This window comes from Salmo salar, chromosome ssa09 (genome assembly GCF_905237065.1).
Source record: "Salmo salar chromosome ssa09, Ssal_v3.1, whole genome shotgun sequence".
NCBI classification, from domain to species: Eukaryota; Metazoa; Chordata; class Actinopteri; order Salmoniformes; family Salmonidae; genus Salmo; species Salmo salar.
The window spans coordinates 47,345,409-47,364,612 of record NC_059450.1 but is presented as its reverse complement, the minus strand read 5'-3'; the positions used below and the strand labels follow the sequence as shown (position 1 = coordinate 47,364,612).

Here is a 19,204-nt window from a genome sequence, read left to right as displayed (position 1 = left end):
TGATGTCTATAGGGTCTATGGGATCTATGGTGATGTCTATAGGGTCTATGGTGATGTCTATAGGATCTATGGTGATGTCTATAGGATCTATGGGATCTATGGTGATGTCTATAGGGTCAATAGAGTCTACGGTGATGTCTATAGGGTCTACGGTGATGTCTATAGGGTCTACGGTGATGTCTATATGGTCTATAGGGTCTACGGTGATGTCTATATGGTCTATAGGGTCTACGGTGACGTCTATAGGGTCTACGGTGATGTCTATAGGGTCTAGGGTGATGTCTATAGGGTCTACGGTGATGTCTATAGGGTCTACGGTGATGTCTATATGGTCTATAGGGTCTACGGTGACGTCTATAGGGTCTATAGGGTCTACGGTGACGTCTATAGGGTCTACGGTGATGTCTATAGGGTCTACGGTGATGTCTATAGGGTCTAGGGTGATGTCTATAGGGTCTAGGGTGATGTCTATAGGGTCTACGGTGACGTCTATAGGGTCTACGGTGACGTCTATAGGGTCTATGGTGATGTCTATAGGGTCTACGGTGATGTCTATAGGGTCTATGGGATCTATGGTGATGTCTATAGGATCTATGGTGATGTCTATCGGATCTATGGGATCTATGGTGATGTCTATAGGGTCAATAGAGTCTACGGTGATGTCTATAGGGTCTACGGTGACGTCTATAGGGTCTATGGTGATGTCTATAGGGTCTACGGTGATGTCTATAGGGTCTATGGGATCTATGGTGATGTCTATAGGATCTATGGTGATGTCTATAGGATCTATGGTGATGTCTATAGGATCTATGGGATCTATGGTGATGTCTATAGGGTCAATAGAGTCTACGGTGATGTCTATAGGGTCTACGGTGATGTCTATAGGGTCTACGGTGATGTCTATAGGGTCTACGGTGATGTCTATAGGGTCTACGGTGATGTCTATATGGTCTATAGGGTCTACGGTGACGTCTATAGGGTCTGCGGTGACGTCTACAGGGTCTGCGGTGACGTCTACAGGGTCTGCGGTGACGTCTACAGGGTCTGCGGTGACGTCTACAGGGTCTGCGGTGACGTCTACAGGGTCTGCGGTGACGTCGACAGGGCCTGCGGCGACGTCGACAGGGCCTGCGGCGACGTCGACAGGGCCTGCGGCGACGTCGACAGGGCCTGCGGCGACGTCGACAGGGCCTGCGGCGACGTCGACAGGGTCTGCGGCGACGTCGACAGGGTCTGCGATGTCGACAGTGTTTATAGGGTCTATATGGTCTACGGTGATGTCTGTACGGTGATGTCTATAGGGTCTACGGTGATGTCTACGGTGATGTCTATAGGGTCTACGGTGATGTCTATAGGGTCTACGGTGATGTCTATAGGGTCTGGCGGTGATGTCGACAGGGTCTGCGGTGATGTCGACAGGGTCTGCGGTGATGTCGACAGGGTCTGCGGTGATGTCGACAGGGTCTGCGGTGATGTCGACAGGGTCTGCGGTGATGTCGACAGGGTTTATAGGGTCTACGGTGACGTCTATAGGGTTTACGGTGATGTCTGTACGGTGATGTCTATAGGGTCTACGGTGATGTCTATAGGGTCTGCGGCGACGTCTATAGGGTCTGCGGCGACGTCTATAGGGTCTGCGGCGACGTCTATAGGGTCTACGGCGACGTCTATAGGGTCTACGGCGACGTCTATAGGGTCTACGGCGACAGCTATTGGGTCTACGGTGAAGGCTATTGGGTCTACGGTGATGTCGACAGGGTCTACGGTGATGTCGACAGGGTCTACGGTGATGTCGACAGGGTCTACGGTGATGTCGACAGGGTCTACGGTGATGTCTATAGGGTCTACGGTGATGTCTATAGGGTCTAAAGGGTCTACGGTGATGTCTATAGGGTCTACGGTGATGTCTATAGGGTCTACGGTGATGTCTATAGGGTCTACGGTGATGTCTATAGGGTCTACGGTGATGTCTATAGGGTCTACGGTGATGTCTATATGGTCTAAAGGGTCTACGGTGATGTCTATAGGGTCTATGGTGATGTCTATAGGGTCTACGGTGATGTCTATAGGGTCTATAGGGTCTACGGTGATGGCTATAGGGTCTACGGTGATGTCTATAGGGTCTATAGAGTCTACGGTGATGTCTATAGGGTCTACGGTGATGTCTATAGGGTCTACGGTGATGTCTATAGGGTCTACGGTGATGTCTATAGGGTCTACGGTGATGTCTATAAGGTCTAAAGGGTCTACGGTGATGTCTATAGGGTCTATAGGGTCTACGGTGATGTCTATAGGGTCTACGGTGATGGCTATAGGGTCTACGGTGATGTCTATAGGGTCTACGGTGATGTCTATAGGGTCTATAGGGTCTACGGTGATGGCTATAGGGTCTACGGTGATGGTCTACGGTGATGGCTATAGGGTCTACGGTGATGGCTATAGGGTCTACGGTGATGGCTATAGGGTCTACGGTGATGGCTATAGGGTCTACGGTGATGGCTATAGGGTCTATAGGGTCTACGGTGATGGCTATAGGGTCTACGGTGATGTCTATAGGGTCTATAGGGTCTACGGTGATGGCTATAGGGTCTACGGTGATGGCTATAGGGTCTACGGTGATGGCTATAGGGTCTACGGTGATGGCTATAGGGTCTACGGTGATGGCTATAGGGTCTACGGTGATGGCTATAGGGTCTATAGGTTCTACGGTGATGGCTATAGGGTCTATAGGGTCTACGGTGATGGCTATAGGGTCTACGGTGATGGCTATAGGGTCTATAGGGTCTACGGTGATGGCTATAGGGTCTATAGGGTCTACGGTGATGGCTATAGGGTCTACGGTGATGGCTATAGGGTCTATAGGGTCTACGGTGATGGCTATAGGGTCTACGGTGATGGCTATAGGGTCTATAGGGTCTACGGTGATGGCTATAGGGTCTACGGTGATGGCTATAGGGTCTACGGTGATGTCTATAGGGTCTACGGTGATGTCTATAGGGTCTACGGTGATGGCTATAGGGTCTATAGGGTCTACGGTGATGGCTATAGGGTCTATAGGGTCTACGGTGATGGCTATAGGGTCTACGGTGATGTCTATAGGGTCTATAGGGTCTACGGTGATGTCTATAGGGTCTACGGTGATGGCTATAGGGTCTACGGTGATGGCTATAGGGTCTACGGTGATGGCTATAGGGTCTATAGGGTCTACGGTGATGGCTATAGGGTCTACGGTGATGGCTATAGGGTCTACGGTGATGGCTATAGGGTCTACGGTGATGGCTATAGGGTCTACGGTGATGGCTATAGGGTCTACGGTGATGTCTATAGGGTCTACGGTGATGTCTATAGGGTCTACGGTGATGGCTATAGGGTCTACGGTGATGGCTATAGGGTCTACGGTGATGGCTATAGGGTCTACGGTGATGGCTATTCTATCCATTGTGTGTATTTGTTGTTGTGTCCTTTGCATGCTTGATGGTATTTTAATGTACGCACAAGAGCCGCAAACTAAATATCCCCACGATGATAATAGTCATCATTATCATAATCTCAGGTGGACAGACACACATTACAGAACTGTCATCGCAGCATCTGTCAACAGACGTTGGGACGAGACAACTAAACGAGGACCTTTGTTCAGGTATGCAGAATATTTCAATAATGATTATTTGGATAAAAATCAGGATTTCACAAGTTCTCGCCATCTTTTTAATTTGGGAAGGGGACGAGACATTGGGCCATCTGCGGGAGTTTCCGTTTAGGGTGACTTCGCCAACCGCGTTAGTACTTTATCTTAACATTATTACTGCTGGGGAGGCTCATTATCATTACATATTACATATGATTCATTATTTTAATATGTTATCATGGTTACCTGTCCCTGTAGCTTGTGGAGCTCTTCTACCAGCTGGGCAGATTCATGCTGCATGTTCTTTACCGTGGTGATCACCTGCATCTTCCACTCCTCCATCTTCTTCACCTGAACCATTACAATACATACATTAGACACAGCTACATTAGACACTCTGTGCAAGAGGCGTCACTACAGTCCCTCGGTTTGAATCCGGGCTATATCACATACGGCCGTGATTTAGAGTCCCATAGGGCGGTGTACAATTGGCCCAGCGTCGTCCGGGTTTGGCCATCATTGTAAATTAGAATTTGTTCTTAACTGACTTGCCTAGTGAAATAAAGGTTAAATAAAAAATAATTAAAAGACACAGCTACACCAGGCCACAGCCTCTACATCAGCCCCAGCCTCTACATCAGCCTCTACATCAGCCTCAGCCTCTACATCAGCCTCAGCCTCTACATCAGCCTCAGCCTCTACATCAGCCTCAGCCTCTACATCAGCCTCAGCCTCTACATCAGGCACCTTCAATATATACATTAGACACACATTTATTGCACTTTAAAAACAGTGATTCCTCATCTGTGATGTGAATAATGTTTTTATGTCCTGTGAGAAGGTTTTACGACACGAGGCATAGTTTCGTAAAAACAGACAAAACGCTAATATTTTTTTTATCTTGCCTGTTGTTTCAGTGTGTCCCTCTCCTGCAGCAGCTCTTCAAACTGATTGGAGCTGACGCCTCCAGAGTCTCCTGCCTGCAGCACCGACACCAGGGTCTGGCACTTCTGTGTCAGCGCGTCGATCTCAATGTCCTTCTCTCTGATAACAACAAGAACAATAATAATAAGAATAATAAGAAGAAGAAAAAGAAATTGTATTTGCATACTCAAGGACACGAGAATAGAATTAAACAGCACATAGACACGTAACATTACCAAGTAGGGCACAGTACACTAGAGGGGGCATGATGGCACGAAAATACAACTATATATTACACATACATACACTAGAGTTCAAAAGTTTGGGGTCACTTAGAAATGTACTTGTGTTTGAAACAAGAGCACATTTTTTTGTCCATTTTTAAAATAACATCAAATTGATCAGAAATACAGTGTAGACATTGTTAATGTTGTAAATGACTATTGTAGCTGGAAACGGCTGATTTTTTATGGAATATCTACATTAGGCGTACAGAGGTCCATTATCAGCAATCATCAAAAGGCTAATTGATCATTATAAAACCCTTTTGCAATTATGTTAGCACAGCTGAAAACTGTTGTACTGATTAAAGAATGAATAAAACTGGCCTTCTTTAGACTAGTTGAGTATCTGGAGCATCAACATTTGTGAGTTTGATTACAGGTTCAAAATGGCCAGAAACAAAGACCTTTCTTCTGAAACTTGTCAGTCTATTCTTGTTCTGAGAAATGAAGGCTATTCCATGCGAGAAATTGCCATGACACTGAAGATCTCGTACAACGCTGTGTACTACTCCCTTCACAGAACAACGCAAACTGGCTCTAACCAGAATAGAAAGAGGAGTGGGAGGCCCCGGTGCACAACTGAGCAAGAGGACAAGAACATTAGAGTGTCTGGTTTGAGAAGCAGATGCCTCATAAGTCCTCAACTGGCAGCTTCATTAAATAGATGCTGGCCTTCTAGGCAGAGTTCCTCTGTTCAGTGTCTGTGTTCTTTTGCCCATCTTAATCTTATTGGCCAGTCTCAGATACGGCTTTTTTTTTTATGGACTCCAAAAACGGTATCATTTAGCAAACACTTTAATTTAAATGGACTTGCAGTCATGCACGCATTCCCGGGAATGGAATCCACTATCCTGGAGTTTCAAGCGCCTTGTTCTACCAACTGAGTTACTGTATTTTTGTACCAAATGTACAACACAACTATACCTGATGATCCGGGACAGGTTCTGGATGGTCTCTCTGAACATCTCCTGGCTGCCTGAGGGGTCAGACATGGTGGACAGCCTCTGGTTCTCCTGCTGGACCTTGAGGAGCACAGCTTCCTTCCCTGCTACAATGTCCATGATGCGATGGTAGTCTGACCTCAGCTGACTGTTCTCCCTCGTCTTCTCATTCAGCACCGCCAGCACCTAAATTAATAATACATTTTACTTTAAGAAACCCAAATTCACTTTACAAAGTCACCAATAACCAAGTAAAAAGGTTTAAATTCTGTTTTTACAACATCTGTACTACTACATGTAGACTACTGCATCAATACTATATACTACATGTAGACTACTACTATATACTACATGTAGACTACTACTATATACTACATGTAGACTACTACATCTATACTATATACCACATGTAGACTACTACATCTATACTATATACTACATGTAGACTACTACATGTAGACTACTATATCTACACTATATACTACATGTAGACTACTACTACTACAACATCTATACTATATACTACATGTAGACTACTACATCTATACTATATACTACATGTAGACTACTACTACTACATCTATACTATATACTACATGTAGACTACTACTACATCTATACTATATACTACATGTAGACTACTACATCTATACTATATACTACATGTAGACTACTACATCTATATACAGACTACATCTATAGTATATACTATATGTAGACTATTACATCTATACTATATACTATATGTAGACTACATCTACATATATACACTACCGTTCAAAGGTTTGGGGTCACTTAGAAATGTCCTTGTTTTTGAAAGAAAAGTACATTTTTGGTCCATTGAAATAACATCAAATTGATCAGAAATACAGTGTACATTGTTAATGTTGTAAATGACTATTGTAGCTGGAAACGGCAGATTTTTTATGGAATATCTACATAGGCGTACAGAAGCCCATTATCAGCAGCCATCACTACTTTGTTCCAGTGGCACGTTGTGTTAGCTAATCCAAGATTAATCATTTTAAAAGGCAAATGTGTCATTAGATAAATGCAGAACACTCGCAAAACACCAGTCTCAACGTCAACAGTGAAGAGGCAACCCCGGGATGCTGGCCTTCTAGGCAGAGTTGCAAAGAAAAAGCCATATCTCAGACTGGCCAATAAAAAAAAAAGATAAGATGGGCAAAAGAACACAGACACTGAACAGAGGAACTCTGCCTAGAAGGCCAGCATCCCAGAGTCACCTCTTCGCTGTTGACATTGAGACTGGTGTTTGCGGGTACTATTTAATGAAGCTGCCAGTTGAGGACTTGTGAGGCGTCTGTTTCTCAAACTAGACACTAATGTACTTGTCCTCTTGCTCAGTTGTGCACCGGGGCCTCCCACTCCTCTTTCTATTCTGGTTAGAGACAGTTTGCATTGTTCTGTGAAGGGAGTAGCACACAGCATTGTACGAGATCTTCAGTTTCTTGGCAATTTCTTGCATGGAATAGCCTTCATTTCTCAGAACAAGAATAGACTGACAAGTTTCAGAAGAAAGGTCTTTGTTTCTGGCTATTTTGAGCCTGTAATCAAACCCACAAATGCTGATGCTCCAGATACTCAACTAGTCTAAAGGCCAGTTTTATTGCTTCTTTAATCAGGACAACAGTTTTCAGCTGTGCTAACATAATTGCAAAAGGGTTTTCTAATGATCAATTAGCCTTTTAAAATGATAAACTTGGGTTAGCTAACACAACGTGCCATTGGAACACAGGAGTGATGGTTGCTGATAATGGGCCTCTGTACGCCAATGTAGATATTCCATTAAAAAAAATCTGCCATTTCCAGCTACAATAGTCATTTACAACAACAATGTCTACACTGTATTTCTGATCAATTTGATGTTATTTTAAAAACGGACAAAAATAAAAATAAAAAAGTGCTTTTCTTTTAAAAACAAGGACATTTCTAAGTGACCCCAGACTTTTGAACTGTAGTCTACATGCAGTCTACTTGGCAAATAAAGTTTATTCTGATTGTGATTGTGACCTGCTCTCTCTCAACAGCGTAAGCCTGCAGTTGCTGCTGGAGGAATATCACGTCCTGGTTGTGGCCTCCTCCCCCAAGGGAGACTCTAACATGCAGTGCCTGGATCTCCAGGTCCTTCAGAGAAATAAATGGTATATTTCAATAAGACAAAACGTTACATAGCCTCAAAACATGGTTAAACTATACATTTGATATCATGGATGGTCAATTCTTCGCATCCATAGTACCGTCGATGAATTTGAGAGACGTTACATTTCTCCAGCCCCCATCCCTCCAGCTTTTTACTAAAACAGTTGTTTGAACTGCATATTGTCCTTTTAAAGATACATACCTTCTGCAAGACCATCTGGGAGAGTTTCCCAATCTCCTCTCTGGAGACCACCAGTTGGTCCAGCTGTCTGGTCAGGTTCATGTTCCTCTCATTCAGCTGGCTGATCTCAGTCTCCTTCTCCTTGATGCCCTTCAGGTTCAGATTACATGTATTAGCAAGGCCACTGTTGCTCAAGTCAAGTGAGATGGATGATTACATTTATTTTTCTTTTTTTTTTGTCATTTAACAGAAGTCAGATTATTTTGTAGATTATTATTAAATAATAAAATGCAGGAAATACCTTCACCAGACGGTTTATCTCCACCTTTGACAGGTCATGTTTCTCGTTGTCGTTCTCTCCGTTATTCAGTGACGACTGGGTCTTGTCTTCCTGTTGGAGGATGACCCCTTCCTGTTCCTGGGAGGAGTGGGTGTGGCCGAGGTGATCTACTTCCTGCTGCAGGCGCCCAATCTCCTCGTCCTTGGCGTGGATCAGCCTATCGTAGTTCTCTCTGCTCTGCTCGTGGCGTTGGTGGGCCTGCTCCAACTCATTCTGCTGCGCCAGGAGAGACTGCTGGGAGGAGAGGAGGTGACCCCGCTGCTCCTCCACTCTCCTCTTCAGGGAGTGCCCCTCATCCTCCAGCCCGTCTCTGGAGCTCTTCAGCTGGCTGATCTCATTCTCCAGTTCTGTGATTCACATTTTCTGAATCTGAATGTGACTGTCGTCAATGAGGCAATTCCTTTTTGCAGGACTCCAGACTGCGACTTTTTTTTTTTTTTTTTAAGTATTTTGCGACCCTTTGTACGAGTTACATTTTTATTGTTCGCACTGAACATTCTACCTGGTCACCTCAATCAAAACTTCCTATTTTCTGGGGCGGATAAAACCATGAATTTGTTAAACAGTAAAAGGCATTATCCTCATGATTGCTGTAATAAAAAGGGTCTGCCCCTACCGCTGTGCCTGTTTCGCTGGGACCGGCTGCTGTAATGAGTGAGCCTCTCTCACACCTCTCAGAATTGCTTGAAAACTTCTACTTTGGAAGCAATTATTTGACCAAATTAAAGAGAGGACAGTCAACGCTTTCTATAGGTGTAATGTTTATTTCTTAACGCTCATTACCGAGCGCAAAGCACACACTATTTTACAAATCAAGACGTCTAATCTGGTATGGCTTTGTAATACGTAACAACCTCGGCCATCACGAGTGAACTAGGCCACATCGCAACGTATGTTTTTATTAGGACTTACATTTACTGTTAGATTAATACATGGTGTTGTGTTTAAAGTTAGCGATCTAGCTTACGTGTTTTGAGTTTCTACTTCCTCAGGTGGTGAGCTAGAACCAATCGAATTAGGCCTATATATAAAAAAAATTGTGCATCGCACATAAAAGATGACGGAAAATGAATCAAAATCGAACAACAAAAAATACCTAATTCTGGAGCCCTGTTTTGACAGTAAGATATAATAAAATGTGCATAATGTTCAACCCAAAACTCATATCAAATGAGTGGATTGAGGATGCATAATAAAATATTTATTATCACGTATTCCTGTTTGGACTGTTAGATGGAACAACGTATTTATTGAATACAATTTCACGAGTCTATTACACTTCTTAATGAAGTATTGTGAATGACTTCATAATTACTTAGGAAGAAATTATGAGAATTATTTATAATAATAATAATAATAATAATAATACAAATAATTATTACTATATAATAGAATTATCACAATAATTACACTTAGTGTGTGTCCCCAACACCTCTTTTACGCTGCTGCTACTCTGCTTATCATATATGCATAGTCACTTTAACCATATCTACATGTACATACCTCAATTGGCCTGACTAACCGCTGCCTCTACACACTGGCTACCCGGACTATCTGCATTGTGTCCCGCCACCCGCCAACCCCTCTTTTTACGCTACTGCTACTCTCTGTTCATCATATATGCATAGTCACTTTAACCATATCTACATGTACATACTATCTCAATCAGCCTGACTAACCAGTGTCTGTATGTAGCCCCTCTACTGTGCACAGCCCCTCTACCGTGCACAGCCCCTCTACTGTGCACAGCCCCTGCTGTATATAGCCCCTACTGTATATAGCCTCTACTGTATATAGCCTCTACTGTTATTATTTATTGTCTTTTTACTGGTTTTTTTTACTGGTTTTTCTTTAGTTATCTATTGTTCACCTAATACCTATTTTTTTACTTAAAATTTGCACTGTTGGTTAGAGCCTGTAAGTAAGCATTTCACTGTAAGGTCCACACCTGTTGTATTCGGCGCACGTGACAAATAAAGTTTGATTTGAAATGTATTTATTACGTGACGGCTGCAAAACTTATTTTTTGGGGTGACACCAAATCATGGGCTGGTGCCACCAAGGGAAAACGTTAGTCTGGAGCTATGACAATACATACAGACGAACTCACATAATATTATAAACAACAGCAGATAGCCAATTCTATTTACCTGTGATGATGTCCAGGGTGCGTGGCTCGGACAGGCCGGAGTGCTGGGGTCTGTTCTGCTGGTCCCTGAGGCGATCAATCTCCTCCTGATGGGATAATCATCTGTTATTACACTTTTATTTACATTCATTTATCATCTCAAAATACTTTAAAACCAGGGGGGGAACAACACTGCAATTTATAAAAACAAAAACAAATAACTAATGATTAGATGGACTGTCACGGCAGGCCGGGTAGTTCAGTCACGGCAGGCCGGGTAGTTCAGTCACGGCAGGCCGGGTAGTTCAGTCACGGCAGGCCGGGTAGTTCAGTCACGGCAGGCCGGGTAGTTCAGTCACGGCAGGCCGGGTAGTTCAGTCATGGTTGAGGAGTCAGTGAGAAAGGTAAGCGGTGAGAATGAACTTTCCCCGAGGGGAAAAGTAACAGACACACAGTACTGCTGTATACAAAATAGACACTGTACATTACACACTCAACATGTGTCACTATCCAAATGAATAGCATAATAGATACATTGCACGTTACCCATGTCCTACATATTGTAGACGTACCTTCAGGTGGCTCTTGTCCTCCTTCATGCCTCCCAGCTGCTTGTCCTTCTCCTCCAGAGCTCCTCTCAGGGTCTCAGCCTCCTGGGTGGCTGCCTGGACCACGGCCTCCAGCTCCCTCTGGGTGGCGGCCATGTTAGCTCTCAGGCTCTCTGTGAAGGAGTCCTTCTCCTGGAGATTCACATTTACAATTAAAAAAAATTAAAATAACAGTTTTATGAAAGGCGCAATCTGCAATTCCTACATACATTTTTGTACTTGTAAATTTGTGATATATAACGGCATTGATTATAGAAAAAAATATATAACTTATAAATGTCTCATGAGCTTCGTTCAACTGTCCCCATCAGAAAACAAACGTTCCACTCCATTGTTTGTAAACATCGTAATTGTAAACAAACACTGTATAGCTCCAACACATGGTTCCATTTACCATTTTGATCTTGTAGTCAGTCCTTGCATCCATAGCTCTGTCTATGAATTATGAGAGTCATTACATTTCTGCAGCCATATCTAGCCTTAATACCCCAAAAGGTGACAGGGTGACCGCTTTGTAGTTGTTTTAACTGCAGATTGACCCTTTAAATGTCAGAAAGGTCTGTCACAGAGTTAGATAAAAAGGACTCGTGGATATACCCGTTTATAACGTAAAAGATGAGTCCTCTATCTAACTCTATGGTATGTCAGCTGACCTGGAGGAGGTCGGTCAGCTGTTTCTGTCCGGCCACGGTGATGGACAACATCTCGTTGGTGTCTCTGTGGTCGGAGGCCATCTGCTCCACGTCTCTTCTGAGCTGGAAGATCTCCAGATCTTTCTCCTGGTTCAGCCTCACGGTCCTCTCATGCTCCGTCTGCAAGTAATCAAATCAAACTTGATTTATATAGCACTATAAACAAAACATTTGGTTCAAAGTCAATGCTTAACAAATTAAATGAAAATATTAAGTGAGAAAGATAAAACAACTTTCTAGATAAATATGAAATGAAGCCAGATAAATTAAGATATTAAGTGTCCTGGCTGGTCTCTAACAGTATCATAATGATTTTTTAAATTCTTAATTAAAACATTTTTTTATTTAACTACGCAAGTCAGTTAAGAACAAATTCTTATTTACAATGACGGCCTACCGGGGAACAGTGGGTTAACTTCCTAATGATAAATTAAGATATTGCTAGACCAGCCAGGACACTAAATATCTTCGTTTAACATTTGGGGCGGCAGGTAGCCTAGTGGTTAGAGCGTTGGGACAGTAACCGAAAGGTTGCTGAATCGAATCCCCGAGCTGACAAGGGGCAGAACGACAGATTTTTACCTTGTCAGCTCGGGGATTCGATATTAAGTGTCCTGGCTGGTCTAACAGTATCCTAATGATAAACAAAGATATTAAGTGTCCTGGCTGGTCTAACAGTATCCTAATGATAAATTAAGATATTAAGTGTCCTGGCTGGTCTAACAGTATCCTAATGGTAAATGAAGATATTAAGTGTCCTGGCTGGTCTAACAGTATCCTAATGATAAACATAGATATTAAGTGTCCTGGCTGGTCTAACAGTGTCCTAATGATAAATGAAGATATTAAGTGTCCTGGCTGGTCTAACAGTATCCTAATGGTAAATGAAGATATTAAGTGTCCTGGCTGGTCTAACAGTATCCTAATGATAAACATAGATATTAAGTGTCCTGGCTGGTCTAACAGTGTCCTAATGATAAATGAAGATATTAAGTGTCCTGGCTGGTCTAACAGTATCCTAATGATAAATGAAGATATTAAGTGTCCTGGCTGGTCTAACAGTATCCTAATGATAAACATAGATATTAAGTGTCCTGGCTGGTCTAACAGTGTCCTAATGATAAATGAAGATATTAAGTGTCCTGGCTGGTCTAACAGTATCCTAATGATAAATGAAGATATTAAGTGTCCTGGCTGGTCTAACAGTGTCCTAATGCAGCAGTCTCCGGCACACATCGTCTACAACATGGGTCCACGGATGGCCGAGAGTCTGCGGATTTCTGCTCCTCCCTTGTACTTGATTGATGAAATGAGGTCACAAATGAGTTAGGAACTCCCCTCACCTGGATGTCTAGGTCCTAATTGAAAGGAGAAACACAAAAAACCTGCAGACACTAGTCCCTCCATGGAATGAGTTTGACACCCCTGGCTTACAATGTCTGCATATGTTAAAATCCAGACTAGGGGCCTTTGACATAACCTCTCTCTGTACCTGCCCACTGACATCCATCTCTCTCTGTTCAATAACATCAGAGAATACCTTGAAAATATCTAAAATATATAAACAAAAATGAAATGAAGATAGATAAATTGATTAAAACAACAGTGGACCTGCAGTGCCGAGGCGTCCATGGAGCGGGCAGCGGTCAGCTCCTCGATGGTTTGCTGGTACTGCCTGACCTGCTCCTGTAGTCCCTTCTCTGCCTGGCTCAGTTCCCCTTCCAGCTGGCTCTTCTCCAGCTTCAGAGCCTCGATACGGGTGTCCTTCTCCAGGACCGTCCTGGTGAGAGCGGCCTGGACCTCCCTGACCTGCCTGGCCAGCTCCTCTATCCTCCCCTGGGCCTGCTCAGCCTCTGTCTTCAGCCTCTGCTTCTCCATCTTCATCTCATAGTCTTCTGACATCACTTTCTCCTGGGAGCTCCTCATCTCAGCCAGCTCTCTCCTGAGCTCCTCCAGCTCCTCTCTGGACCCCCCGGATTCTCTCCCTCTCTCCCCAGCCTCACACAGCTCTGCCCGGGCAGCAGACAGCTGCTCTTCCCTCTCCAGTATGGTTCTTTGGAATTCCTGGGTCTCCCTGCGTGCCTCCTTGCCCATCTCTGTTACCCGTCCAAGTTTGTCTCTCAGCTCCGTAATGGTGCCCTCCAGCTGCTGCTTGCCCATGTGTAGGTCGTTGAGAGTGAAGGCACTCTGGCTCAGTTTCTCTTGCTGGGCCTGTAGCTCTTGCTGCAGTGCCACCGTCTGGTCGGTGGTGGTACTGAGCTCTGATTGAAGCCTCGCCACAACAGCTTCAGATTCCTTTAGCTGAACAGAGAGCTGCTCCTTCACTGAGATCACATGCTGTAACGTGGAGACACAACACAAAAAACAATAAACATGTCAATAACCTCGTCTAGGTAGTGTTACTTTGCTGTGTGTCTGACTAATATAAGCTTTGTAGACTGTAGACTTGTTTGATAGCATAACACAAATGTGAGTGACAAACCATAAACTGATCACGTAACCTTGTCTTTAACTAAATTCACAATGAAATGACCATTTCCCTGTTCAAAAAAACCCAGTGTAGTCTGTACAAGTTCAAACCAGACCTGTGTAGCCTGCTGGTTCTGTCTGTCCAGTTCTTCCAGCTCGTTGAGGAGGGTATCTCGTTCCTCCTGGATCTCTCTCAAAAACTGCTCCCTCTTCTCTAGCTCTGCCCTCAGCACTGATACCTGCTCTGTGGCGGCTAGGGAGGACTCCCCTCCATCAAGGCTGTCTGACTCTACTCTCTCCTCGGCCCTGGCAAGTCTCTCCTGTAGATTCCGCTAAGGAGGAAAAAAGAAAAACATTTAAAAAAAAAATGTCAACAGTAATGAAATAATCCAACTGAAAATAGCTCTCATCGAACAGCAAACGCCAACGTAGAAAACCCTTCTCAGGGCCCACTCTAACCCTCTCTGAGGCAACTCACTATTACACTTTATTCATAGTTATATGTACATATCTACCTCAATTACCTCGTACTCCTGCTCATTGACTCAGTACTGGTACCCTGTGTATAAAGCCTAGTTATCATTACTCAGTACTGGTACCCTGTGTATAAAGCCTAGTTATCATTACTCAGTACTGGTACCCTGTGTATATAGCCTAGTTATCATTACTCAGTACTGGTACCCTGTGTATAAAGCCTAGTTATCATTACTCAGTACTGGTACCCTGTGTATAAAGCCTAGTTATCATTACTCAGTACTGGTACCCTGTGTATATAGCCTAGTTATCATTACTCAGTACTGGTACCCTGTGTATATAGCCTAGTTATCATTACTCAGTACTGGTACCCTGTGTATATAGCCTAGTTATCATTACTCAGTACTGGTACCCTGTGTATAAAGGCTAGTTATCATTACTCAGTACTGGTACCCTGTGTATATAGCCTAGTTATCATTACTCAGTACTGGTACCCTGTGTATATAGCCTAGTTATCATTACTCAGTACTGGTACCCTGTGTATATAGCCTAGTTATCATTACTCAGTACTGGTACCCTGTGTATAAAGCCTAGTTATCATTACTCAGTACAGGTACCCTGTGTATAAAGCCTAGTTATCATTACTCAGTACTGGTACCCTGTGTATATAGCCTAGTTATCATTACTCAGTACTGGTACCCTGTGTATATAGCCTAGTTATCATTACTCAGTACTGGTACCCTGTGTATAAAGCCTAGTAATCATTGTTCATTGTGTATTTATTATTACATTTGATATTTATCTATTATTTCTCTATTTTCTTTCTCTCTGTATTGTTGGGAAGGTCCCGTCAGGAAGCATTTCACTGTTAGTCCACAACTGTTGATTACCAAGCATGTGACTAATAACCTTTGACCTCTAATAAGACACTTAAATCACATGACCTAGTGCGTCAAACCATAAACCACTTCCACTATCACTACTACCCATCAGTCCAATTCCTATCACTGTGTGTGTCCGTCCGTCTGTCACGAGTGTGGAATGAAGTATGTTCTGTACATCTGTCTCCTACTGGTCATTATCCGCCTAACAGAGGAGCAGTTGAACCTACATATTAAACATACACACACACACACACACACACACACACACACATATATATATATATATATATATACACTGCTCAAAAAAATATAGGGAACACTAAAATAACACATCCGAGATCTGAATGAATTAAATAATCTTATTAAATACTTTTTTCTTTACATAGTTGAATGTGCTGACAACAAAAACACAAAAATAATCAATGGAAATCCAATTTATAAACCCATGGAGGTCTGGATTTGGAGTCACACTCAAAATTAAAGTGGAAAACCACACTACAGGCTGATCCAACTTTGATGTAATGTCCTTAAAACAAGTCAAAATGAGGCTCAGTAGTGTGTGTGGCCTCCACATGCCTGTATGACCTCCCTACAACGCCTGGGCATGCTCCTGATGAGGTGGCGGATGGTCTCCTGGGGGATCTCCTCCCAGACCTGGACTAAAGCATCCGCCAACTCCTGGACAGTCTGTGGTGCAACGTGGCGTTGGTGGATGGAGCGAGACATGATGTCCCAGATGTGCTCAATTGGATTCAGGTCTGGGGAACGGGCGGGCCAATCCATAGCATCAATGCCTTCCTCTTGCAGGAACTGCTGACACACTCCAGCCACATGAGGTCTAGCATTGTCTTGCATTAGGAGGAACCCAGGGCCAACCGCACCAGCATATGGTCTCACAAGGGGTCTGAGGATCTCATCTCGGTACCTAATGGCAGTCAGGCTACCTCTGGCGAGCACATGGAGGGCTGTGCGGCCCCCCAAAGAAATGCCACCCCACACCATGACTGACCCACCGCCAAACCGGTCATGCTGGAGGATGTTGCAGGCAGCAAAACGCTCTCCACGGCGTCTCCAGACTCTGTCACGTCTGTCACATGTGCTCAGTGTGAACCTGCTTTCATCTGTGAAGAGCACAGGGCGCCAGTGGCGAATATGCCAATCTTGGTGTTCTCTGGCAAATGCCAAACGTCTTGTACGGTGTTGGGCTATAAGCACAACCCCCACCTGTGGACGTCGGGCCCTCATACCACCCTCATGGAGTCTGTTTCTGACCGTTTGAGCAGACACATGCACATTTGTGGCCTGCTGGAGGTCATTTTGCAGGGCTCTGGCAGTGCTCCTCCTGCTCCTCCTTGCACAAAGGCGGAGGTAGCGGTCCTGCTGCTGGGTTGTTGCCCTCCTACGGCCTCCTCCACGTCTCCTGATGTACTGGCCTGTCTCCTGGTAGCGCCTCCATGCTCTGGACACTACGCTGACAGACACAGCAAACCTTCTTGCCACAGCTCGCATTGATGTGCCCTCCTGGATGAGCTGCACTACCTGAGCCACTTGTGTGGGTTGTAGACTCCGTCTCATGCTACCACTAGAGTGAAAGCACCGCCAGCATTCAAAAGTGACCAAAACATCAGCCAGGAAGCATAGGAACTGAGAAGTGGTCTGTGGTCCCCACCTGCAGAACCACTCCTTTATTGGGGGTGTCTTGCTAATTGCCTATAATTTCCACCTGTTGTCTATTCCATTTGCACAACAGCATGTGACATTTATTGTCAATCAGTGTTTCTTTCTAAGTGGACAGTTTGATTTCACAGAAGTGTGATTGACTTGGAGTTACATTGTGTTGCTTAAGTGTTCCCTTTATTTTTTTGAGCAGTGTATACACATACATACACACACATACATACATATATACACACACACACACACACATAATACACATATATATATATACACACACACACACACACACACACACACACACACACACACACACACACACACACACACACACACACACACACACACACAAACACAAAACCTAACAGAGGAGCAGTTAAACCTACATATGAAACCTAACAGAGGAGTCGGTACAGTTGAACATATACACTTGTTTATTATCTAGTACTGTACCCCCCCCCCCCTTTGCCTCCAGAACATCCTGAATTCTTCGGGGTATGGAAATTATGCTTAATTGGTATTAAGGGACCTAACATGTGCCAGGAAAACATTCCCCACACCATTACACCACCAGCCTGTACCGTTGAAACCAGACAGGATGGAGCCATGGACTCATGCTGCTTATGCCAAAAACTGACTACGCCATCAGAATGATGTAACAGGAACTGGGATTAGTCAGACCAGGATATGTTTTTCCACTCTTCAATTGTCCAGTGTTGGTGATCCCGTGCCCACTGGAGCCTCTTCTTGTTTTTAGCCGATAGGACTGGAACCCGGTGTGGTTGTCTGCTGCAACAGCCCATCCGTGACAAGAATCGACGAGTTGTGTGTTCTGAGATGCCGTTCCGCGCGCCGCTGTTGAACTGAGTCATAATTTGCCTGTTTGTGGCCCGCCTGTTAACTTGCACAATTCTTGCCGTTCTCCTTGGACCTCTCTCGTCAACGAGCTGTTTTTCACCCACAGGACTCCCGCTGACTGGATGTTTTTTTGTTTGTCGCACCGTTCTCGGTAAAACCCCTATACACTTGTGTGTGACAAGCCCAGGAGGCTGGCCGTTTCTGAGATACCGGAACCAGCACGACTGGCACCGACGATCATACCTCGTTTTGCCCATTCTAACGTTCAATCAGACAGTAACTGAATGCCTCGATGCCTGTCTGCCTGCTTTATATAGCAAGCCATGGCGATGTGACTCACTGTCAGTAGGAATGAACCATTTTCATGAACGGGGTGGTGTACCTAATAAACTGGCCCCAGAGTTTATATTACACTTTCTAACAGAGGTGCCGGGACAGTTAAACATACATGCATACATACACATATGCAAATGTTCTACTTTTAAACTCGGACAAAACAGAGATTCTTGTTCTAGGTCCCAAGAAACAAAGAGATCTTCTGTTAAATCTGACAATTAATCTGGATGGTTGTACAGTCGTCTCAAATAAAACTGTGAAGGACCTCTCTCTCTCGACCTCTCTCTCTCGACCTCTCTCTCTCGACCTCTCTCTCTCTCTGAGCCCTAGGACCATGCCTCAGGACTACCTGGCCTGATGACTCCTTGCTGACCCCAGTCCACCTGGCCGTGCTGCTGCTCCAGTTTCAACTGTTCTGCCTGTGGCTATGGAACCCTGACCTGCTCACCGGACGTGCTACCTGTCCCAGACCTGCTGTTTTCAACTCTCTAGAGACAGCAGGGGTGGTAGAGATACTCTGAATGGTTGGCTATGAAAAGCCAACTGACATTTACTCCTGAGGTGCTGACTTGTTGCACCCTTGACATCCACTGTGATTATTATTATTTGACCCTGCTGGT

General features: G+C 44.3%; 1 protein-coding gene across 1 annotated transcript in view; it reads right to left on the bottom strand.

Moving 5' to 3' along the window:
- LOC106611476 (thyroid receptor-interacting protein 11) overlaps positions 1–19,204 on the bottom strand; it is a 61,693-nt gene that overhangs the window by 26,582 nt on the left and 15,907 nt on the right. The window contains exons 10-20 of the mRNA XM_045723745.1: positions 14,475–14,690; positions 13,501–14,226; positions 11,851–12,009; positions 11,162–11,329; positions 10,612–10,696; positions 8,423–8,808; positions 8,143–8,271; positions 7,812–7,925; positions 5,761–5,963; positions 4,534–4,672; positions 3,875–3,979 (exon numbers count right to left, since the gene is read on the bottom strand). Of these exons, the coding sequence (XP_045579701.1) occupies positions 3,875–3,979; positions 4,534–4,672; positions 5,761–5,963; positions 7,812–7,925; positions 8,143–8,271; positions 8,423–8,808; positions 10,612–10,696; positions 11,162–11,329; positions 11,851–12,009; positions 13,501–14,226; positions 14,475–14,690 (2,430 nt within the window). The remainder of the gene's footprint in view (positions 1–3,874; positions 3,980–4,533; positions 4,673–5,760; positions 5,964–7,811; positions 7,926–8,142; positions 8,272–8,422; positions 8,809–10,611; positions 10,697–11,161; positions 11,330–11,850; positions 12,010–13,500; positions 14,227–14,474; positions 14,691–19,204) is intronic.